We start from the raw sequence: 24696 nt of genomic DNA, 5'->3' as shown, positions 1-24696 counted from the left end.
ATCTCATAGTAAGACCAACAACAAAGCATCAAAGATATCTTGCTTTCTTTCCTAAAGTTGTTTACTTTCTTTTCTAGAAATAAGAGTCAATATTATACAATAGCATCACAGAAATGTCAATTTACTTAATCTTCCACTTTACATGGGAAAAAAAAAAAGTGTTAGTGCAAGAAAAAATAGATGGAAATAGAAAATGCATTAAAGGGCACAGAACTAACATCCTGTTCTTAAACACTGAAATAAGATTTTCCTAAATGCTGGACCAAGAACAAGGGCACCAGCTCCAGTGTAAAACCTCCATCCCTGGCACTTCAGCACAGGCCTCACAGTATTTCAATAAGCTATGGGAAAGATGCTACTACGTCTCCAAAATCTTACTTTTCTGCAAGCTGAAGAAGCCAAGCTTCCTCTCCTCATAGGGAAGACATTTCAGCAGCTAATCATTACTGACCTCAAGCCAGCTGATCAATGCCTTGTACTGATGGGTCTAAAACTGCATGCAGTAATCTAGAAGTGATCAGAAAAGTGCTGTACAGAAGAGGAAAACCTCTCGCCATACTAGATTAGCTTCTGTTTGTACAGCCCAGGATGCTGTTAGCTTACTCTAGCTCCTGGACTCAGAGCTAACTCATATGAAATATGCTGCCTTCCAGCATCCAGTTCCTTTTCAGCAGAGCTGTTCCCTAGAGGGCAACCCCAGCCTGCACTGTAGCAACTGACTGCTTCTTACCTGGTGCAGGACTTCACATTTATCCTTGTTACGTTTCACAAGGCTCCTGTTGGCTCACTCCTCCAGCCTGCCTAGGCTCCTCTGGATGGCAGCCCTGCCCTTGAGCATATTGACAGCGCCAATCTAACTGGAGTCATCTGCATTGAGGAATATGTGCTCCACCTTCATATAATCTGGAAGATTAAATCTTTTATATGAGACAAACTCCAGCTGTAATTCATTTCTTACCAGCCTCCAGGCAGGGGAGATCCATTAACCACAACTTGCTGACCCTGACCAAAGTTTTCAGTCCAGCCTGTCTTTAGGCCATCCATACTCTAAAATCCTAATATGGATGCAGTAATATTGTAAGAGCACTGAAAGTCTTGCTGAAGTTGAACTATGTGACACTTACTGTCCTTACTTCATAGACAGATTCCATCTTTTCGTAGTCAATCTCTGCTTCTGTCTCCTGCTGAAGCTCCTCCTAAGCTCTCTCATGAGTTCCCCATTTAATGAGACCACTCTCAGGATAGATCTGTTAATTCCCTTGAGGATGGACTGCTCTTGCACTAGGGTTGCCCTTAAAGACCTGAAGCTTTCCTCAACTCATTCTTCAGAGCTGCCTCCCATGGGATCCTACTAACAAGCCTGAGGAAGCTTAAAGTTGGCTCTACTAAAGCACTGAGTGACACAGGTCCTTTACTGCCTTTTCATAAGGACATTAAGGTAACAACAGCAAACATACAGTTAAAAATAAATAAAACAATCCTCTGCATCCACAGCGTAATTTGCTTCTGTAATAACAACCAAAAAACCCAAAAAGCCGAGTTGCAGAAACTTGATAATGTAATCACTTCTTTTTTTTTTAACTCATTCATAATAGACCACCATCTTCCCAGATATCCACCATACTAAAACGAATTAAACCATTCCCTTTGTCTGTTCCAACTGAAGCTTTAGGTATAATGAATCCAAATAAATAAATAAATAAAAGCACTCTCATCTGACCAAATTACTTTGCATCAATATTGCTTTAGGAATTACAGACGTACTTTAAAGATTTTACTCTTGTTAAATATTTTAGTGCATTCAATACTACTCAACGGTCATAAAATGATCCGAGCAAGCAGGGATGTTTTAAGACGCAGTATTTAGATGTCAGGTTTCATTGTAAATGTATGCAATTTCATTTTCTAACCCGAAACTGAAGTCAATAAATACATCATATACCAGCAAGCAGCAAGATACTCACTTATACACATAATCCAATCAATTATTCCTCAACCAAAAGCTATCAAAGACTTGAGTTAAGGATTGTTTCTATTGTCTACATAAATTAGAAATTCTAGAGGGAGAAACAAGTGTTGTTTATCTAGAATACATCGTGATATAAATGTCGGCTAAGAAACTGCCAAGTTCTGAAGTCAGCCAGCTGGGAATCCAGAAGTCTTCGAACAACACCAATCTTTAATAACTCTCTTCAAAAGCTATGAGGGATCCACCCAGATGCAAACATAAGTCACTCTAACTAGATTCATATGCAGAAGAGGAGGAGCCATGCGATACACATCTCATTATCAGCACCAGAGGGTTTAATGAAGAAACCAATACCAAGCACAACTGCATCACAGTAGAAGATCTCCAGATTTGGGACCCAGTCTCCAAAGCCAGAGTAGTTCAATACTAAGTCATCAGAGCACTGGCTTTGATACGAGTGTCCTTCTTGTAATGACACCTTATCAGACAAGTGCAGACCCTGACAAGTTAAGACAGAGTTAGAAAATAAATAGCTTGACTGTTCTTACGGCATCAAAGAAATTCAATAGTTTGTAATTCTTCATCAAAAATCATTCAGTGACAGAGGAACAGACGATATGGCAACATGCACTTAAGTATAATTTAATCTTCTTAAATACAAATCACTTGAGCAACAGAGGTATAACCTTGATTATCCCGTGTAAATACAAGCACTTCACCTAAATTACTAGCTCTTAAAGCAAAACTACAAGTAACATCTCCCAAGCTTGCAAAGGGTTGAGTGACTCATTAAGCCTTTCAATAAAGGCGAAAAAAGAAAAGCATGATTTCCAGCACACACAAAGAGAAACAGGAGACTGAGCAATGTGTAAATTGTGAATTAGTAAAGACTTTCAGAGGCATTCCAGCCTTCATCTCTGCAACCACATCCCAAAAATCCCACTTTCTTTTTCACAAGGCTATTTCCATAACTCAATTTTGAGGATAAAAATGTAGCAGGTATCACAAGGAAAACAGCTAGGATGCACAAATATTATTTCACATAAATCATTTGCTTAGAATAAATTCTCCACTGCAGTAAAACACATCATCATCATCATAGGGATGCTATTCAAACAAAAGAAGATGGACAACCTGGCAGTTCAGGCACAAAACTTCAGCCCTATTCCATCCAAACCTTACTTAGTCAAGCTCCAAATTCTAAGTAATTCTATTGAGCAATCTACATTTCAGCAGCCACGTGACAACTTGAGCTTTTTTCAGCACTGATATTTTATCAGCTTTCAGTATGTCACAGTTCCACCACTTACAAAGCTGAAAAATAATCTCTAGAGCAGCAACATTTGGGAGCATCATTATTTATAAAGCATTCTGGAGTGGGTTCACCTGAAGCCCATAGGCTCAGACACCTGAACTATTCACCCTGGTATTCCTGGAGGGCAGTTAGTCTCATTCTCAAGTAATCATTTCAGATAAAACACATAAATTAGCTCCCAAAATATCTTTTTCTTTCTGCTGACCACAGAGAGAACCCAGCTATGATAAAGCCACATACTCCATAAATAACTTCAGTTAAGCAATAGAAAACCAACTTTCTGTGCTTAAGCTGAAAGAAAGATGACACTCATTCAAGGTCCATTTCTGACACACTTCTTATCAGGAGGTGAGATTTGGGGTTTTTGCTTTGTAAATAGCAGGGCAGAAGGCCCCTCAGGAGTACTGATATCATGAATACTTCTAGAGAACTCGTAAGAAGCCTTCCCTGAACCTTAAAGGCTCCTCACAGTCAGCAAACATAAATCACAAGCTCCAATTCTCTGCTACTCATTTTCATTTTCATGTTCACTGTGCTGAACTATTTGAAATTAGACTACATGCAACCGAGCAGACCTCAATAATGAAATAAAAATGTTAGGAAAGCCATCATTTTCAGACAGCTGAAACTGTACACAACTCATTTTCGCTCTTCCTCGATAGGGAAATAACATATCATTCTTTTATCATTTGCTTAAGTATATTTCAACCACAACTCGCTATAAAGGAAACTCAAATGTTGATTAAATACAAAAGAGTTTTCACTTCAGAACTCAGTGCATACTTCAGTATATGGGTTTTTTTCAGTTAAAAAAATAATTTATAAAAGAGCCTTTAACAGCAGATAATAACTTAGGAAACCAAGTCCATAGAACAGTTATGTTTTAGATTTTATTGTTAGAAGAAAACGAAGAGTAATTTAACTCATCTAAAAGCCCATCAAACTGCTTCTTTCTCCGAAAGGAAAAATGTTAGATGTCAGATAAAAATCAGATCAACGAAATGGCAATGAGTTCATTACAATAATCTGAACGACATGTTCCATGTTTTTCCCCCCACTAATACATAGAAAATAAATGCATACCTGCACCAGGTGGTCGGCGCTGAGACTGCGATCTTCCACTGGGTGAAGAAGGTTCCTTCATACGATCAATGACACTATCAGACAGCTGAAAAACATAACCACCAGTTAGACTGTATCTCCTCCTTCATCTCTACTACCCCCACTCCAACAAAAACAAAATAAAACTTATTTAAAAACATAGGATAGAGCTTCAAAAATAAGACATAAGAACAAAAATGTTATCGACAGTATAAAATAAACTATTTAAACCATCTCTGCCCTCCTTTGTGGGGTGAACAGTTCACTGTGAGGACAAAGACTGAACATTTTGCTTCTCACAGGACACAAGAAAGTGGTACAGTCAAATAGAGGACACAACACCATCCCCCAGCAAATCATTTCTTCTATTAATTCAGACTTCTTGCCTTTCTCAATTGATTATCTATTGGATGATGGTCAAACACCATGCTGTGCAGTTACAGAACTTCATTCTAATAGAGCTCCCAAAGCACTGGAGCAACAGCAGTCATAGCAAGGACTGTTATCCACAGAGTTCAGCCTACTGCTGGCATGTGCACACCCAAAAACACTCACAAATTACAAACAATCAAACAGAGAGTAAGAGTAGTGCCCAGTATCAGACCTACCGTACCCCAAGGTAGAGCACAAGGGCTGCCCTTGAGGTAATGCCTATTGGTCCACAGCGTCAAAGGTGGATGTTGGTGGTATGGCAGTATATGTTGAACCCTCCCCTCCAATATCTATTACATTTTGTTGCTGTGCAACAGAGGCAGAAGAGGGACAGTCTGACAAAGTGGCATCTGACACAGGAATGTGTGGAACTGAACTCCTCCATGTGGCAAAAATCGCATCCACTGACATTCATCAACTCTTGCTGAATGTTTATGGAGACCAAACAGTGGATGTGAGCTCAGTGAGGTGGTACTGCCTATCACTAGTGATATCAATCAGTTTTTGTTGCCAGTATTTCAAATTACAGGATACTTTAAAGAAGTATCATAGGATACTACACAGAAAATTCAACAGCACTTCCTAGTTACTCTGGTGTAACTTAAAAGTGGCAGTAATTTAACAGTAACTTAAGTTATCGTCTCTTATTTAACCAAGACCATTACACGACCAGACAAGGGAAATATTAATATGACAAAAGAAAAAGCCAGGAATTAACATCACTTTTTGTTATGCAACACTCCTCTCTACCAGCAGCAATAAAAGACACCTTATCATTCCTGCTATGAACTGCAGTATCTTCTGTTGACAAACTTCTGCACTGCACGATTTTGCAGCGTCTTGTGCCACAAGTTATCCATCCTTTGCTACGTTACAGGCAACAGCATGCCACGAGTTAGAAAAGAACGTGAATGTTTCTGTAGAGTGAACTGAAAACCAGATATACAGAACCACAGAATCACAAAATGGATTGAGTTGCAAAATGGATCGAGTTGAGTGGGATTTCGAAGCTCATTGAGCTCCAACCCCCCTGCCATAGTCAGGGTTGCCACCTGCCCAGGGCCCCATCCAGCATGACATTAAACTCCTTCAGAGATGGGGCATCCCCAACTTCCCCAAGAAGCCTGTGCCAGCACCTCAACATCTTCTCAGTGGAAAATTCCCCCCTGACATCTACTCTGAATCTCCCCTCCTTTAGTTTTAAATCTAAGCCCTATCACTACCTATCTAAAAGTTGATTTCCCTCTTGTTCTTAAACTCCTTTTAAATATTAGAAGGCTGCAATGAGGTGTCCCCCCAGTCTCAGAGACCCAATGAGGTGTTCCCAGGCTGAACAAGCCCAGCTCCCTCAGTGTGTTGTGTCTTCACAAGAAAGGTGCTCCAAACCCTCTGATCATCCTTGTGCCCTTTTCTGAACCCACTCCAACAGTTCCACATCTCTTCTATAATGAGGGCCCCAGATCTTGACACAGCTCACAGAATCACAGAATTATCAAGGTTGGAAAAGACCTAGAAGATCATCTAGTCCAACCATTACCAATACTTCCCAGCTAAATCATATTCATCAACACAACATCCAAACATTTCTTGAACACTCCCATGGTTGGTAACTCCACCACCTCCCTGGGCAGTGCATTCCAATGCCTGACTACCCTTTCCGAGAAGTAATACTTCCTGATGTCCAGCCTGAATCTCCCCTGGCTCAGCTTAAAACCATTCCCTCTAGTTCTGTCATCGATCACACGAGAGAAGAGGCCCCAGCTCACTACAACCCCCCTTCAGGAAGTTATAGAGAGCAATAAGGTCTCCCCTGAGCCTCCTCTTCTCCAGGCTGAAGTTCTCCAAACGAGGCCTCACATGAGCAGAGCACACAGTGCCATTCACCTCCCTCCCTGCTGCTCTGTTGATGCAGCTTAGGATACTGTTGGCTTTCTGAGCTGTAAGAGCACGATGCTGGCTCACATGGCTTGTAAAAGAACCTGGGAACATCACAGAATCACACAGAATGACCCGGGTTGGAAGGGACCTCAAGGATCATGTAGTTCCAACCCCCCTGACTAGCAGGGCCACCAAACATACACCTTTACTAGATCAGGTTGCCCAGGGCCCCGTCCAACCTGGCCTTGAACACGTCTAAGGACGGGGCATCCACAACCTCCCTGGGCAGCCTGTTCCAGGACCTAACCACTCTCCTAGTAAAGAACTTCCCCCTAACATCCAACCTAAATCTTCCCTCTTTTAACTTAAAACCATTTCCCCGTGTCCTGCTATTGTCAGCACTTTTGAAGAGTTTACTCCCCTCCTGGGAGTAAGTTCCCTTCAGGTATTGAAAGGCTGCAATGAGGTCACCCCGCAACCTTCTCTTCTCCAGGCTGAACAAACCCAACTCCCTCAGCCTGTCCTCATAGGGGAGGTGCTCCAGCCCCCTGATCATCTTTGTGGCCCTCCTCTGGACCCTTTCCAAAATCTCCATGTCTTTTTTGTACTGAGGGCTCCACACCTGGACATAGTACCCCAGATGGAGTAACATGAGCAGCTCTGAGACGTGGAGATCAGAGGAGGCAGAGAACAAGTTCTTCCAGTCAACACATCTCTCTTAGCACAGCGTTAGCTCTGCCCTTGGAGACCAGCTGCACTGTGACAGGAAGCTTCGTGCCAAAGAAGAAAGCGATTATCCTGAGGATAATAACGAGTGAGGGGAAAAAACGGGCAAAACTCAACAAGAAAAGAGAACAAGAGACAGACACCGGCAGCATAATGGCACAAAATAGGGAGAAATACGAGATAGACTCTGGGTTAGCCAGGCCCCACGTGTCCCTCAGATTAGAATGTGTCCCGTTACAGACCCCCCAGGCCCGGTGGAGCCCCGCTCTCACCCTCACACCCTTCACCACCGTGATGTTCTCATTCTCATCCGCCTCGAAGGTGACTCTCCTTGTGCTGCCGCTGCCGCCCATCTTCACCCGGCGCTACAGGCCGCAGCCAGGGACAGCCCCAAGGAGACTCTCCGCGCCCGCTGCCAGCTCGCCTCACAACAACGCCGCCTCTCATTGGGCCGCCTTTCGCTTAACCCCGCCTTCCTCGCCTAGAAACCTTTTTTCTATTGGCTGCGGGGCCGTAGACATGGAAACCGCGCACACCCGGAAAAGCTGGGGAAACTTTTTCAGTTCAAACTTCCCGAGGTTGGGGGGGGGGGGGGGGCAGACTACAACTCCCAGAATCCTTAGCGCTGAGAGGAGGGGGGGGTGGAGCGCGGTGTTCACGCGCATGGCCCGCTGGGTAATGTAGTTCTTCCCTCAGCCTGGGTCATCCCAAAGATGTAATAGTTAATAGTACCTCAAGACAAGCCCCTGTGCAAAGTGTCCCTCGGAGCTGTGCTGGAACCCACAGGCTGATCATAGAATGAGTTGGAAGAGGGACCTTTGAAGGTCATTTAGTTCAAATTAGCACCTCAATCCATTTTTATAACGTTATAAAATTACCATTAACCCCCTTGGGCCATTAACTCCTTTCTTTAATTACCATTACCCCCCCTTTGGATGTATAATCTTCGTTCCAAGAGCTGAATAATGTTAATAACACAGAATATATTTTCTCTTCAGCCTAAAATAAAAAGTTCACTTGGCTGCTCTGCAGGTAACATCTGTTCTGTAGGTAGGATGGGGCTGGTAGCCTGCCTGGATTGCCAGATATAGAGAACTAAAGAGATTTGTGCTGGGGAGAGGCCTGAGAGGAGAATGAGATGTTTTCTAGTGTATAAACCTCAGAAAACATATTGCATTTTGGATGCCACCAACGTCAGAAGCATCTCTGAATTTCTCTGTCGTAAATGTGAGGCGAGAAAGGCATTTACATAGTAAGTATATATCACAGAATGCTAGAATCATTTCAGTTGGAAGGGAAATTTAAAGGTCATCTGCTCCAACTCCTTGCAATGAACAGGGGCACCTACAGCTCCATCATGTTGCTCAGAGCCACATCCAGCCTGACCTTGAGTGTCTCCAGGGATGGGACCTCTCTGGGCAACTGGTGCCTCACCACTATTACTGTAAAATCTCTTCTCTTTTAGATTGAAACCTTTTCCCTTTATCCTGTCATAACAGACCCTACTGAAGAGTCTGTCCCCTTCTTTCTTATACCCCTTCTTTAGGTCCTGAAATGCTGCTCTCAAGTCTCCCAGGAGCCTCCTCTTCTCCAGGCTGAACAACCCCAACTTGCTCAGCCTATCCTCAAAAGGAAGGTGTTCCATCCCTTGGATCATTTTTATGGCCTTCCACTGGACACACCGACAGGTCTATACCTCTGCTTTGCACCGGTGAAGAATAATAATAACCATAACAATTTGCAAAGTCTTTTTGTCACAGAATCACATATTTGTACAGGTTGGAAAGGACCAGTGAGAGTCATCAAGTCCAAGCCTCTGATAAAGCAGGTTTACTATAGTAAGTTGAAGCTGATACAGAAGATTTTTTGGCCCCCCTTCCAAGTCCACTTCCTGGCTTGAGGAAGGCAGTCCTATTTGACTGAGTGACACTGATTCCTTCCACTCCCTTGCAAGACATCTGTCCCAGTGTGTTTGCTGCTGATCACAATGGATTACTGCAGCCTGTGTCAACTGACTCATTTCATTTCTCTGAGTAGATATAAACATCATGTTGGTTGTATCAACAGCACTGATCACATGTTCTCAATATATTTTCAAGCAATTTTTATTTGGATTTAAAGTGCTTGTCAGCGGGCATTTCAGCAGTATCTGCCTTCCTCGGGGCTTAAGATATTGCTGAAGCATTGGCCAATAGCCACTTTACTACCAAATAAAAATAGCTTGAAAATATATCAAGGACAGATGAGCTGTTCCCTTGATGTATGTGACGTAATGTTGATGCCTGTTTTTATAAATGTTAAACTAGTTCTTATGAGGGGTGAATATTAGAAATTCAACACTCATGTAGCTGTAAACTTCTAAGGGAATAAATGGAGTGTGTATCTATTTGGCTTGGCACTTTGTGAGCACCAACAAACTGAGAGTATACTTGTTTTTTTTTCTGCATCAGGGTCAAATTGTATTTATTCAGTTAGCTATGGAACTGTAGTGGGAATGCCTTCTCCAGTCCTGAATATATGTTTTCTAATATATTTGTCCTCTCCTCTGCTTGGAGAGTTCTGAGAAAATACTCGTGTCTCACTGAGAAGAAAGATTTATATTTAGGAATTAAGGTTTTAACAACAGCTATTTCCTACTGTGGGTTTTTATGTTTGCTTTGAATGACTTGGAATTACAGAACACTGAAATATATGCATAGATCGTGGGCAAGGGGAGAGATCATTCTTAAAGAACAAATGGTCAGAAATTACAACCCCAAATTGCTTTGGGTCATTTTAATGTGTCCATAAGGTTCAGTCACTGTAGAAAAATCAGGACTGAGGTACCCCAGAATTTATGGCTCCCCCATAATAGGTGGAAATGAAAGACTGTTTGCTGCAGGCCAGAGCGATCTATATGTCAAAAGCTTTTCTGGTGGACTGTTAAACATGTCTGAGAGCTCTTTCAAGGACATTGCTAGATGAAAACTATTACAAATCAGTGGTAGAAAAATCTACTTTGCATTTGCAGACAAAAAAAACGTTCATTGACAACTGCCAAATACACTCATGTTTATTTTGCAACTCTCACAAGTGATCTGCAAATAGAAGGAGAAGTTGCTCTGTGTATAACTTCAAAAGGTTTACATGTTCTCAAAAGTAGCATGCATATTTTAAGACTAGTATTTAGCAATGTGGTATATAGATTTGGCTGCATCGTGGCATAGAAAAAAACAACAACCTAGTTTAGACTAACTAGTGCAAGCTGCAGACATAAGTAAAACATCAAAAAGGAGCTCAGCGTAGAATAATTTCTTTTACCACTCAGCAGTGTTAATCCATCTACAGGAGTTCTATGCAGCTAAGTCAGGCCTATTTTGATGTGTGTGTTACCTCAAATGACTGCATCCCAATCTTCAGTCATAGGAAAACTTTTCTGAGGTATATATGATTAAGTGACATGACCAAGGTCATTCAGTAGGTCAGCGCCAAAGTAGAACATTGGTCTTTCGTATCAGTTCTCTTTAGTGCTTACTGGAGAATACTTTTCTACTAAGAAGAAAAGATAAAGCAAGAGCAAAGTGACACATAAAAATATAGCAATCGATACAAGCTCATTAACTGCTGCTGATTCTTGTTTGATCTGAAAGTATTTATGAATTGTGTAAGCTGAAAATCCATCTCGAACTGGTAGGCTTCAAATATTTCATCGCACAGCTGAAAAACAAGCAGTATTTTACTAGATTAAAAACATTGACTTCTCATGGTGCTGTGCTCTTTTCCACATACTCCACACATTTCTATGCACAGATAATAACTGATACTTCATTAAAAAGCGGTGCTCTTGTCCAGTCTGGATTTGTTCTTTCCTGAACATATTCCTTTGTGGTAGAAATAGTTATCATACCACTTAATACTCAAAATGTTAGCTATAAAGTGAAGCCATAGAATAGTGAAGAACAATGTTGCCAGACATTCACTAACAAATAAATCCCAATGAACCCAGGCATATGTCAGTATTAAATTTCAGACTGTTGTCTCATGGCTTATAAAATGCCACGAAAACACTTGATAGGTGAGATGACATATAAAGGCTCATTGCACACATGCTGTGAGTTTTTATTCTGCAGAGGGTCATCCTGGTCAGTCCCTGCCATGGTGAGTGTGTTGTACTGTATGACTCAAAGTGGTTGTCCCTTGTTGGTAATCTAGTCCTTAGAAACTTTCAGCCTAAAAAAGGACTTTGATGGTTCCTAGGTTCCTCCTGTCAGCAATGGCCAGAATAGCAAAGTCTGCGAGATCTCCAGGTTTCCTGTTGGATACAACATCCCACAGTGCTTTCTGCTCTAAGGTGAAATTTCATCTGTAAATAATGTTATCATCAGTGCATTCCTGGTGTATCAGATCCTGCCTTCCTTGGTATTATTGGCACAACTTTTGGTACCTGTTACAGCTGAAGGACGCGTTAAGCTAAACCATCAAATTCTTCTAAATGAGTTTTTCATACATATTTAAGAACTTATAGAGTTATATAGAGGGCAGAATACATTCCCTTTCAGCTCTAGTTCAGCTCTTCCAGAGACTGAATGTCCATGGCCTGACTTAGAATCGATGCTGCAATCATTGTTTCATTTTTCACAGTGTTTTACTCTCATTAGTTTAAGACAGGGACATTTAACCACATGCTCAGTAGCACCCTATCTGCAATAGTTACCAGTTGGTATGACAGGAAGAACCACTTCCATAAGGTTTGTTTTCCTGTGCAATGCAAGTTAACAACCTTATCAATAAATAATAGCTGCTTCTTATTATTTATTCTGAGCAAAAAAAAAAGTCAAATTCTACTCATCATACTCGTTGCAGGCATGAGACTGGATTTCTAGTAGGTGTCTGAGACCTCCACGTGATGAGTGCCAGCTGCAGAATACCACTGCTTCCTCAAGATCACTTCTAGAGTGCCTGGGCTATTGTATTGTTCTTAACTACCCGTTGGCTACTAAGCCACTGTATACTGGATTATGATTATACACAAATCACCCCAGAGATCTCTGTACTTTCCACAGAGGGCAGCCTGGTTTCCATGTCTTGCAGCACTATCCACATTAAGCTGTTGCAAAGCTTGTTTAGTTAATGCATATTGTGCAGTTCAGGACCCTCGGATTTGTCTGTGGGCTTCCAAGCTTACTATATTAATATTATGTCATATTAATGTGTGATTATTTATGTTGATATACTTTTATCTGACTAATGTGGTTCACATCAGTAGCAAGTGAGCTGCAGAAGTTGTAGCCAGCCTGTCATTTCCAAGACCAGATTTGATTCATGGTCTCATTTCCTGTTTTTCCTCCCACTGCTCACAGCTCTTTTTTTTTTTTCCTTCTCCACGGTCCATTTATTAAATGTAGAGTTAGAAACACAATTAGAATTTATTCAAGTCTATAATATCTGAATACGAAATCTTTGGAACAATAAAAATTCTTTCCCAAACCTGTCTTATCTTGCTTGCCTGTTCAGATGATGAGCTCGGCCTTCCTTACTGACTGAATGGATGAAAAAGAAGCATCAATTCCAAGCAATGATGGTATGAGAAAATCTGAAACTTCCGAGCGCTGCTATAAGGCCTGCAAGCACAAAAACACCATGTCAGGTAAATAATATTTACATGGCTTTCTGTATACACTTATGTGTGAAATGAACACCTGAAGTGTTGTGGTGCCAGGCATTGATACAGCAAAAGTAATTGGTGAAGTCCCAAATAGAAGTGAGGAAGAACGGTTGAACAGGAAGCAGATCCAACTGGGGTTCCATCTGAAAGCATTTCTGCAAGTAAAGAGTGCTCCTGAGTAAGCAATTAAATTTAGTTTTCAAAGGTACCAGAGGTGTATATGGTGCCCTCACCCTTCCTTCACCTGTGCCACTTCAGGAGTTCCTGAGTTGCAATTTACACAAGGCGCAAGAGCAGGGGCAGATACAAGGAATGAGCTAAGAATACTTCCCTTTCTTCCCCTATTAGCATACCACAGGTGTACTTATAAAGGGAAACTAACACCAGAGGGGAAAAAATCAAACTATCATTTGCAGAACTGATCATAAGAACTTTTGTTACAAGGAAACATCTGCGGTCCAGGCACAGCCAAGTACATTGTACAGGGAGCTGAATTCACACTCTGACAGTATATTTCTTAAGCTACGGTTTGCTTTCAGGTTGCACTGTGTGCATTCATGCATTCCTCTGTGTCTGGTCAGATGAGTCAGATGAAAGCACTTCTATTCTAGGTAATATTTTGAGTTTCATAGAGCACATTTTCCAATTGGAGAGCATCTGAAAACATTTCAGAGTGTCTGGTGTATCTCGTACAAATAGGTTTCTCAAACTATTTCAAAAGAGGCACAGTACAAAGCTTGTGGTCTGTCTCTTGGGGTGGTTCATCCAGTTTGTGACAACAATCTCCTGCTGCTTTTAGGCAACAGAATTACTCGGCTGGCCAAGCGTGAGGTGTCTGCAGTACTGCCCAGAAGAGCGCTGGTAAATGAGCTCTGCAGTTGAGTGTATGATCACAAACAGCACAGGTCGTGGCCCTACCACAGCTGATATCTCCCTCTAGAGGTTGGTCCCCTTAAACTCAAATGAGCATCTTAATTAAGGCACCTATTCTCGAACTACGTTTAGAGATAACAACGCGATGCAACTGTTTTCCTAGGGAACGAATACATGCCTAATGTAAGAGGTCTAACAGCCAAGCACATGTTTGCACTGATGAAATCAGGCTTAACTCCTTCAGACAGCTCAGGTATTTGGCACAATGCCCTGCATCCGTGATACTATATGTGAAGACACTTACAAAGAAAAGCCTCAGCATCTCTCTGTGGTGTGAGAAGCTCAGAACATTGTTGCACTGAAATGTATGCTATGAAGTAGAACAACGAATTTGTTAGACCAGATAATACTGTAACATTATAGTAGTGCAAACAAGTAAATATTTTTTGAAGACTCATCAATAATGCGGTTTGAACTGTTATACAGAAATGCCTTTTTACTCCATTCCCTTTATCTTTGGCATGATGCTCATCCTGCCAACATCCCTCTGCATTCCAGGGCTGACAGGTTCAGTCTCCCTTGAGCCAAGTCAGGGACAGGCTTACAAGTCATCTCCACCCTGAGGCCTTCCTTGGAAAGACTGTGATGCCAGTGGTGAGGTTTCTACCTCCTCATTCTTGGGTCCCCAAAGCCATCTTCATCATCCTCTCCCACCTCCTGCCCCCTTCCCCTGGCCTTCAAGGGCAGAACTACCCAGTGTCAGAGCTGCCCCATTTCCCAGCCCTTGGCCACTGAGCTCATCCTTGTGTCCCGTGGGCATGGGACATTTGTGATCATGAGGACACCCAGCTTAGCTCACAGCAAGCTTAGACCTATCCTGAGATGCTGCAGTGCTGGGTCAGCACAAAGCCTATGGGCTTCAACTGATGGTAAAAATCACATTTACTCCACATTTGTAGGCTACGTTATCAATGTGACAAGGTCTGCAGGACAGAGAATTAGAACAGTGAAAATAGTTGGAAGAAACAAACATATTTGGACATCCAGAATGGTCTTCAAGTCTGGCACAGAAACTGAAGCCTCACTTCAATTTCTAAAAGCCTTGTAGAAAACAAAGAATGATAATTCAGTTTTATCTCCTATACATATACATATATATTAATAAATTAAGATGCTTCTGGCAGTGCAGGACAAAGAGCAAAGCTTTTTGTTTTCATCTTTTGGATTGTTGTTTTTCCTTTAATACACAGGAAGGTCTAAGGGACTATAGAAAATAATTTCTTAGTAGAGGAAGTTTATAACTGGATTGTACTGGATGTCACAAAGAGATTCATGGATCCAGGTGATTGCCGAAGAGGGGGTTTGGCTGTCAGAGGTGGTCTTCTGTGCCAGCTTCATTGCACTTGCCTTCATAAACAGACAAGTGGCTGGGACTGCAGCACAGAGCTGGGTTCAAGCTGCTTTGGTACAAAAGCAGAAGGATTTAGTATTTAACATCAATGTCAGCAGAAACGTTTCATGACCTTCAACAGGCCTCTGCCCCCTATGGAGTTATTCATCAGAAAACTTGGCTGGGCTGTAGCATCATCTTAGACACATTCAAGTGCCTCCTGCAGAGAGCATCAAGGGCTCGAGGACTCAGCATTGATAGTCTCTGTGGCCTCGCTCCACTGGGGCTTCAGTCACAAGGGCTGGGAGCTGCATTTTCAGAAGCAGTTTTTTGATCATTATCTATTCTTTCTGCTCTGCCTGAAGAGAGAGAGATTTGAAGTAATCTCAGTTAATATTCGCTGCTTCTTCCATCGTATCATTAGATGCTTCCTTTACTACTTCAACTTTTTGAGGCTGAAATGTACAATTCCTCTCTGGAAAACAGTTGTCTGATACTTCTGCTTAATATTCATGCTTCCTCACCACCAAGAAAGGTACCTAGTCACAGAACAGGCCTGCACAGTGGGCAGAGTGAGCAAGTAGCAACGAGAGGATGATTGTGGTGAGCTTTGCAGAGACGCACAACACTACAGACTGAGGGGACAGACTCTCCATGAGGACCTGGAGTCTGCTTCTCCAAGCACCCCAAGTGATGCGTAAACTTTCCACTGCTGAAGAACTCAGCCTTAGCCCAAAACCTTAACATGAACAGCCGTGCATTCCCCATGCATATTCTAAGCCCGGTTGGATGGGGCCCTGGATGACCCGATTTAGTGCCTTGATTTAGTAGTTGGCCACCCTGGCCATGGTAGATAGGCTGGAACCAAGTGATCTTTGAGGTCTCTTCCAACCCAAGTCATTCTATGATTCCGTGATCCCCAGTCCCTTCAGCAAGCATCAGAGGAGTCATCATGTGTTGGAACATCATCAACACAGCTACTAAAAGGATTGTTTCTTCCTTTTTAAAAGCTTATTCAGCATGCCTATTATATTGTTTGACATAGTCTGAAATAACAGTCTCATATGTAAAGTATGAGACATAAGATGCATGCAGAACTGTTCCAAAATGGAAGGTCATTATTAGTAGCTTGGTGTCCAAGAAAAAAAGCAATACTCAGCAGTCCTGAATACTAACTTCACTGAAACTCTTCATATGGTCTTTTCCATAGGGAAACTCATCCCAAGTGAACTAACCTTGGTCTTATAGTTAATATTTGGGAGAAAAGTAAATCTTTGCTTAAATCTAATACCCTGAGTGATACTGGAGGAAAAAGGATCAACATCACTTAGGTAGAAATTGCCTGAAGCTGGATATATTTTGTTCTTCAAGCGATCTTAATTTCACATATCCAAAAAGAAAATGGAGTAGCATTAGATTGTTTCTTCACACAATCGTCTTGAAGAATTTCCCCCAGGGTGATCATTTTTATTTAATTGAAAAGTACCTGCATTCCCTTTATCTCATTACAGTAGCTTTAAACAAGACATAGTCCATGGGAATCAATGGGGAAAAGTCCTCTATTTGCCATCCAGGGTATTGCATTTACACTGTTTACTTTTCCAGTAGTAAATCTTCAAAGAGACTGTCAGCTAAGTTAGTGAAATGCCATAATAATTAACAAGAGATTAAGCAATTCGTGAGTAGTGTAACTAATGCAAGGAAGTGAATTTACCTCTGCATTTAACATGAGTAACACAAATAATGGCATTCTGCCCCCTGAATTTAGAAGTATTCTAGAATTAGAGGCAGTACAGATGAGAGTCCAGGAAACAATTAAAAAGTTAAAACAAAGCTTGAAAATGAATCAGAGAGTTTGATGTTTTTGTCTTGACATGAAGATTGATGGGTAATTTGATTGTAGTGCTTAAGCACTTTCACAAAGAGAAAATATTGAAGCTTTTCAATCCAAGAGAATAGAGTATAATAGCAGGTGGATGTTAAAAGAAGAGCCATGCATTTTGCAGAACAGATCTACAAGGAACTGAGACTATCCCACAGGAGGGGGTAAACCTTCTGGCCCCTACCTGAGCATCCACCACAGGTTCTTCATCATAAAGGCAGAAGTTATTTGTTAGTGGTTGAAACCGAATGAATGGCATCTGTGAATGGCTCAGGTCAAAGCAGGTGATCTAATGACTTGGAAATAAAAAACTATGCCTGTGTCTGCTAGGATTTCTCTATCAACTTATTCGCCTATAGCAGGCATATGGAAGACTAAGACAAGGAACAAACTCTCACACTGCTTTGGAAAGTGAGGTATCTACTCAGATCTGTGTGGGGTCATCCTATGCAAACAAGAGAGTGTAAGTCAGGAAACCATACCCTGATATTGCCATTGTTAAGCCCCTCAGCCTGTGCTGAAAGTGTGACTTTCAGAAATGCAAGCTGGCTGAGGCTCACATGCCTCAAAGCAACCTGTCACACCAATTTCTGTCAGCATTATTCCTTCTGACAGAGGCCAGAGCATCCAGTATGGGCAGTTATCAGTACAATAAGTCTGGTCCATCACTGAGATTGACTCAATCTAGCAGAGGGAACAGTGGTCACACATTGTCCCTTTCGCTCATACACCCCGGTAGACTCCAGTTTGTGCTGACATTTCTCTACCTCCTCCAAAGAGTCATTCTGCTAAGTTTTTTGCAGCAGAGACAACCACAACAAAACGTAAAACACCGTATTGTTTGCCAGGATGGACGGGAATGGTTGAATCCTCTGTGAAACTGCAGATTGATTAATTATACATGACCCAAGCAGATTATTTACTCAGTAAGCGACTACCACAGGATCTTTTGTCTTGTTTTGAGTCTTGCTTGTTAATCTGTTTGATTAGGCAGTTTGTAAATAACAGGTAAATAATAATTGGGATTATTAAACATGACTGGTGAGTAAAGGGCAGCCAGTGCTCACATAAAAGAACAGTGAAAGAGTAAGATTTTTTTTTAATCAATTAAAATGGTAAATAAGGAACAAAGCAGGGAGAGAGAAACAAAAATGGGCATCTAAAATGTAGATTGCTATTTTGAAAAATCCTGAATTACCTTATAACTGCATCTGTATAACATACTGAGCTTTAAGATCTTCCTACCCATTACTCACAAAGACATTTGGAAGGTTAAGATTACCCCTATTTCACAGATAGAAAAGCTGAGCTGCAGAGCCAAAGAGTGTCTTGCTCAAGATCACATTGCATGCTTTTGTCAGAGGACCTTGGTGTTTTCACTGTGGGAAGATGCCCTGTGGAGCATCCTGTTCATCCAGGCTGGTGCACATCTTCATCCCAGCCCTGCTCCACTTTTGTCCCCGGCTCCATTGTGTGCTCCACAAGGTTTCCTACTCAAAATGCCAAGGGGAGCAGAACCAGAGCCCCACAAGTTGCTTACCTGCCTTGCAGTGAAGATATTACCTAAATCTTCAGCTTTCTGTAGTCTGAACATTGCCCTCCTTCCACTGTAAATGGGGACCCTTGGGCTGAAATGAAGCGGTATGAACTAGCACAAATCTTCTGTCAGTGCACATCTTTTCTAGGAGAAATGAATGCAGACTTTCCATTCAATCACAACTGCTTAAAAGAACCGAGCTTTCATAGTCAAGCGCTCAAATGTTCAGAGATGCCAGCAAGCTCTCTGAACATTCGCCGTGCATATGCATGATGTAGAATGTTAATTACGTGATCCCATACTGTTCCTTTTCACAGGACACCTACCTTCAGCGTACAGGATAATGGTACTCCTCTAATGAGCAGCTATGTGATATTTTGCTTTCACATTGTGGTTCCGTGTGTGGCCACATGCTTTCTTTTTCTATGTACTATTCAATCCTAGCTCTCAAGGCAGTGATTAATGTTCTCAAGGACTTCTCCATGGCAACAATCAATCTGTCATTCCCTAATTTTCAAGTGCTTTACTTTGAGACATGAACAGGGTTTTCCGTTAAACTGATATGTGTTGTGCCCTATATTTTTAATACTAGGCTTTGCTCTGGGATGGAAACCTTAACTGTGTGCATCTTCTTTGGTTTCAAAGATTGCTCAGGTAGTAGTAGCAGAACACTTTCCACTCCATATGATGTGGTTGCCTGTGATAATTGGGAGACACATCTGCTGATGGAAAAGGGACGTTTCTGTCCCATACTTCTACTTAGGATTAGTAATAAATGATTGTATACAACAAAAATGTGGTAATTTACAAGACTGTTGGGGAAAAGAAGCCAAGATATTCACACAGAAATAAATGGGAGCGCTATGAAGCAGTTGCCCTTTAAATAATAAAGTCTATGCCCAGCCGTGTGTCCTCAGCCAGAGTCCTGGATTACTCCATCATCAACCACTGTGTAAGTTTGGTTTCTATTTTCATTGCTTAGAGGTAACCATCAACAGATGGTGTTTTGAAACACTCGTGGTTTCGGCTAGTAGAGTTGCTGTTGCCAACTGTCCTGTCCTCCAAGTAGTGATTAGATTTACTATTATTAATAAATAATACATAATAATGATACAAACAGTCCAAACCCCGAAGTCCTCAGTCCTAAGCAACTCCTACACCCTTCGGTACTTCGTACTCATATCTTCAGATGACTAAGTGTTTTATTGAACAGAGCCAAGTCCTCCTTTCTGATCTCTGTTAGCAATCGCTATCTTTTTAATACAGATTCTCATGGCATCCTCCGCATAAGCTCTCACCAATGGGAATTCCATATGGTGGTTAGAACAGAATTTGCTCATGCAGGACTCAGCCATAGAAACTTTAATCAAAACTTTCATTAAATACCGAGAGCAGAGGAGACAAAAACTCTGGCCTGCTTCACACATTCATATCTAGTTGGCCCCTTCCAATTCCACAGAACTCAAGTGTTCATTTGAAAGGAAAAGTGAAATCCCATTCTTTACAGTTATTTTGATAACCTTCAGTACATGCCTGGAAGGCGAGCCAATGACTTTTGCCTGAGCACATATGTGCAGTATAAGGCCAATCCTTGACAATAAATGAATTTCTTGTACTACTGACTGCTGGGAAACAGTACAGGGTACACTGAGAAAACAGCAGAAGGTGAGAGAAAATCCAATTTAAGGCCAGACTTCAAAAAGGAGAAGGGCCTAACCCTGAGAGTCACTATTCTGTAAGAGCAACTCCTACACTCAGTGAAATTAAGGGCAATACTGCAAGGAAAGAAATGCACTCAGTGTTGCCCTGGAGAATCAGGGAACAGCAAAGGAAAGGGGAAATATATGAGACAGGAGTGACAGGTGCAATCCGAGAGTATAATTAAGGAAATCATATTTCAGGACTAGAGTATGATATTATTCCAAGTTGAGAGACTGAGCTGAGGAAAAGTACAGATGACTTGCAAGGTTGTGAAGGTCCTAAGAGAGTGTGAAGCTCCTCATAATCAGCAACACGATGCAACCAGGACATATCATCCCTCTCCCACAGAAAGCAATGCAATTTAAATCCTATCATATTTAGCATATAAAATACTTCTAGGCAACTGCTTAAATAAAGACCTGCCTGCTATTACACACCCTGATTGCTCTTGGTGACCGGGTTAGGCATGCTGCTGTTTCCTATAACACTGCTTCTACTTAAATTCTGACTTTAATTGTACAGACCAACCTCACCAGCAGCTTTGCCAGAGAAAGGTCTGATGATTTCAAAACTTGGCCCAAAGCTTCAGAGTAGAAGTGGCAGTAAACATTAGTCACAGAAGCAAACTAATTTGTTTTCCATATGGCATTTCCAATGGAGTGTGGAAGATTCACAAGCGAAATAATAATTACAAATGAGGAATACTTTAAAAAAAAAAGATCCCTGTGCATCACTTAAAAGGATTTTTTAATTAAGTCAACAATGGATACGTTGGAGATGACATTGGCAGCCAACTTATGTTTCGTGGGGTTTTGTTCTCAGGGACAGAGCGTTGTCAGGGGCAGGGAAATTCCTGCATGTCTTCAGCCCTGGGTGCTGCTGAGATGGAAGAGAGGAGAGTTTGATTCCCTTTGGAAAATAAGGACAATAACGTGGTGAATATTTTCTTAATGACGTTGTTGTCTGTAAAAGAAAATTTTGCTCTGCAAGATGAAGGATCAATATTACCAGTAAAGCCAAGTCAAAGACAGATGCTTTAAGACACCCTCAGAGCCGTACCTGGCTGAGCTCAAAGCCAGCTCAGGGCTGGAAATTATGCTGCAGGGCAAAACAGAATCAACTTCATGAGATCTCAGCCCTAAGGGAATGAAGCCATTCCAAACTATTGTTATGGAAAAAGAGGGTGGAAAAAAAAGGGAGAAGGATACATAGAGAAATATATATACAATAAGGATGGAGCCAATAATTTGTTAGCAGATTAATATTGTGAAAGCTGAGAATCTGTTAGTCCAATTAATATTTTGAAAGCCTAATGTTCCAAAATTACGAATTAATGTTAATTATTGACTCATCAATGAGGCAATTTGAATTACTATACAAAAAATAAGCTTTCCTAGACATGACTCCTTTTCTCTGGTGTGATGCGACTTTCTGCACTTAAGATGGGAAGAAATATGAGACTTGTTTGCTCGTACTCACTTGCAAGCAAGTTATTTGACAACTTTCACTCAATCATTCATGTTCTATCTCACAAATCAGCCTAAGGACAATACTCCTGTCTGATTTTCACTGCCAGTCAATCACAGGGAACTTTCAGAAGTGAATGGTTCTACTTCCACAGACAGCTGAGTGTGTGGAAAGACTTAGACTTCATGAGTTATATTTTGATTTCTAGTAGAAATGCTGATTGTACGTTTATTTTTTGGGTCCTGACTGTTCAGATCTTCATACAAATTTGGATTACTCTTCTTATCTCTTAATGGCTGTCTAGAATAAGCACAGAGCCCTGTTCTGAAAGCAGAAAATCTTGAGTGTGGCAGAGTGAGGCTGAATTAATGAAATGACCCTCACTGAAAGACAGCTCAGGCCTAAAGCATCACATCCCGTGGGGAAATGTCCACTTCTATCACATTTGCTGTTCAGGGAACTCAAAACATTTTAAGGGTATGATTTTCCTGAAGAGCCTCCAGAGAATATAATTCTTCCTTCTCTCACTCAAGTTCTTTTGGGAAATGCACAAGTCAGACAAATAGAACTTTTTGCCAAGATTGTTACAGAAAAGGCCATAGGCCACACTTTGTTGAATATGGAAGAACAGGCTGTTTGTGCAGATATGCCCACTTGGTTGGCAGGTCTGAGAGATGCCCAAGTGTCTTCCTACAAGATTTCATGTGATTTCTGTATTGGATCTTCTACTGAGATAGTATCAATTCACATCACTTTTTCCTGCATGCTGCTTTTCGACGTTAAGAGACCCAAGGCAGACACTAGGAAGACATGACATTGCTTATCATGGAATCATTAAGGTTAGAAAAAGACACTAAGATCATCAAGTCCAACCATCAGTCCACCCCCACCATACCCACTAACCATGTCCCTCAGTGCCACATCTCCTGGTTTTTGAGTACTTCCAGGGATGGTGACTCCACCACCTCCCTGGGCAGCCTGTTCCAGTGCCCAACCATTCTTTCTGAGAAGAAAATTTTCCTAATATTCAACCTGAACCTCTTCTGGCGCAACTTGAGTCCATTCCCTTCCATCCTATTCCTATTACTTGGGAGAAGAGGCTGACTTTCAGGCAGTTGTAGAGAGGGATAAGGTCTCCCCTGAGCCTCCTCTTACTCCAGACTGAGCAATCCCAGTTCCCTCATCTGCTCCCCATAAGCCTTGATTTTCATGGAACTCTGGGATTGTCAGTGCTGGAGAAGGAGAGATTTTGGTTTTGATCTTCTTGTCTTGAATCCACACATCAGGTTTTGTTGGTAGATGGAATTCCAGGCCCTCATGAAACTTGCTGTAAAACTCACTACACAGCCCCCCAACATGCCTATCAGAGATATTACCAATAAGGCGTTCCAATCTGCCATCTCCAACCTTTCCCTCCCCAGGATTATGCTGCACATGGCATTTTTAGTGCAGAGAATACCTGAAGTGCTGCCTGCTGTAGGGAGGAGGACAAGAGCCCTCGTCAGACTACATGACTGTGAGCAGACAGAGGAAAAACCTTGCCCTCAGGACCCCTAGAGAAAGAGATGTAATAAAATTAATTTACATATCAAGATCCTCACTTAAAACACAAAAAGGCTCCCATCTGACTCAAAAGATGTTATAAGAGGATTCGATTGTATCACTGTGAATTTGATATCCTTAAAGAACCTTGCAAGTACTGTTAAGACTCTCTACATCCATGAATGTTAATTAAGAAAGATAATGCAGACAGCCTTATGGAAATGCTTAGGTTATACCAGGACTCTGGCTTGAAATGATCCATGACTGCTGCAGAAGACTCTGCCAAATCTTGCCCTGGGCACAAAATTTTATGCAACGTTTGTTTTCAGGTCAAAGGGTTGCAAAAACCCTTTGTTTTTAGGTTGCTTTGTACTATTTCTTGGGAGCATGGGAAATGACCCACCTACAAAACACTGTTGCCCCCGTGCCATCCAAGCAACTGCTGAACTCTTTGCACCAACAGCTCCCCATAACGACAGAGCACAGGGTGGGAAGGGGATTGAGTCACGCAAGAAACTGCAGGAGGGGATTTGAAATAGAGAATAGTGGAGCTGGAATCTGGCCGGGTCACTGGGGTTAACCCCCTTGCTGCTGTGAAATGCCATGGGATTTTTAATGGCTGCAAGTGTTGAGGAGCTTGTCTTTCACATCTCGTCTGAAGGCAGGAGAGCGGGGAATTAGTTTACTCTTTTTAACGCCGGGTTTCTGTACTGCAAGTGTCACAAAGGATATTTCTTTGCAGGCAGATGTCGGCTGCCAGTGGGAAGCTGAGAAATGCCAGTTTTAATTAAAAGCTTTATTTTCAAATACAATTCAGAGATTATAAGCAGTAAGAAGGACTTGTCCGCTGGGAGGCTTCAGTGTGCGGCCCTAAGCAAAACAGCAGTAATTGAAAGACAAGGCCTAATTCCCCTTCTCCCAGCTGGGTCTAACCACGAGGCAGGGACATCAATCCAGCCCTTCAAGGAGGGCTGGGAGCACCTCAGGTTTGTCATTGCCTCTGCTGTTGGAGGGAAGGAAGCCAAAGCAAAGCTTTTAGATTTTCCTATCCCTTTGCTCTAATGTTGGCTTATGAAGGGAAAACAAAACAGAGAGGCAAAGCTGTGAGAGAGGGTTGAAAGGCAGCTGCGTGATACATTTTCATCACATGCTCAAATTCTCATTATAAACTTGTGTTTTCACATCAATACCCTGATCTTTAGCACCTGTACCTATGCTAATCTACTCCAGTATGGTTCT

The 24696-nt window shown here is 41.8% G+C and overlaps 1 protein-coding gene across 2 annotated transcripts in view; it reads right to left on the bottom strand.

Moving 5' to 3' along the window:
• The window catches only part of CHCHD3 (coiled-coil-helix-coiled-coil-helix domain containing 3), a 145984-nt gene extending 138136 nt beyond the window's left edge, over nucleotides 1–7848 (bottom strand). For both annotated transcript variants that reach the window (XM_015861656.3, XM_015861752.3), the window contains exons 1-2: nucleotides 7694–7848; nucleotides 4368–4452 (exon numbers count right to left, since the gene is read on the bottom strand). In XM_015861656.3, coding sequence (XP_015717142.2) covers nucleotides 4368–4452; nucleotides 7694–7774 — 166 coding nt within the window. In that variant the 5' untranslated portion in view covers nucleotides 7775–7848. The remainder of the gene's footprint in view (nucleotides 1–4367; nucleotides 4453–7693) is intronic.
• Nucleotides 7849–24696: the final 16848 nt, after the last annotated feature.

Source organism: Coturnix japonica, chromosome 1, assembly GCF_054131305.1.
Source record: "Coturnix japonica strain WE chromosome 1, WE-NBRP24, whole genome shotgun sequence".
In the NCBI taxonomy this organism is placed as follows: domain Eukaryota; kingdom Metazoa; phylum Chordata; class Aves; order Galliformes; family Phasianidae; genus Coturnix; species Coturnix japonica.
The sequence above is the reverse complement of the archived record's forward strand: the minus strand, read 5'-3'. Positions and strand labels throughout refer to the sequence as shown.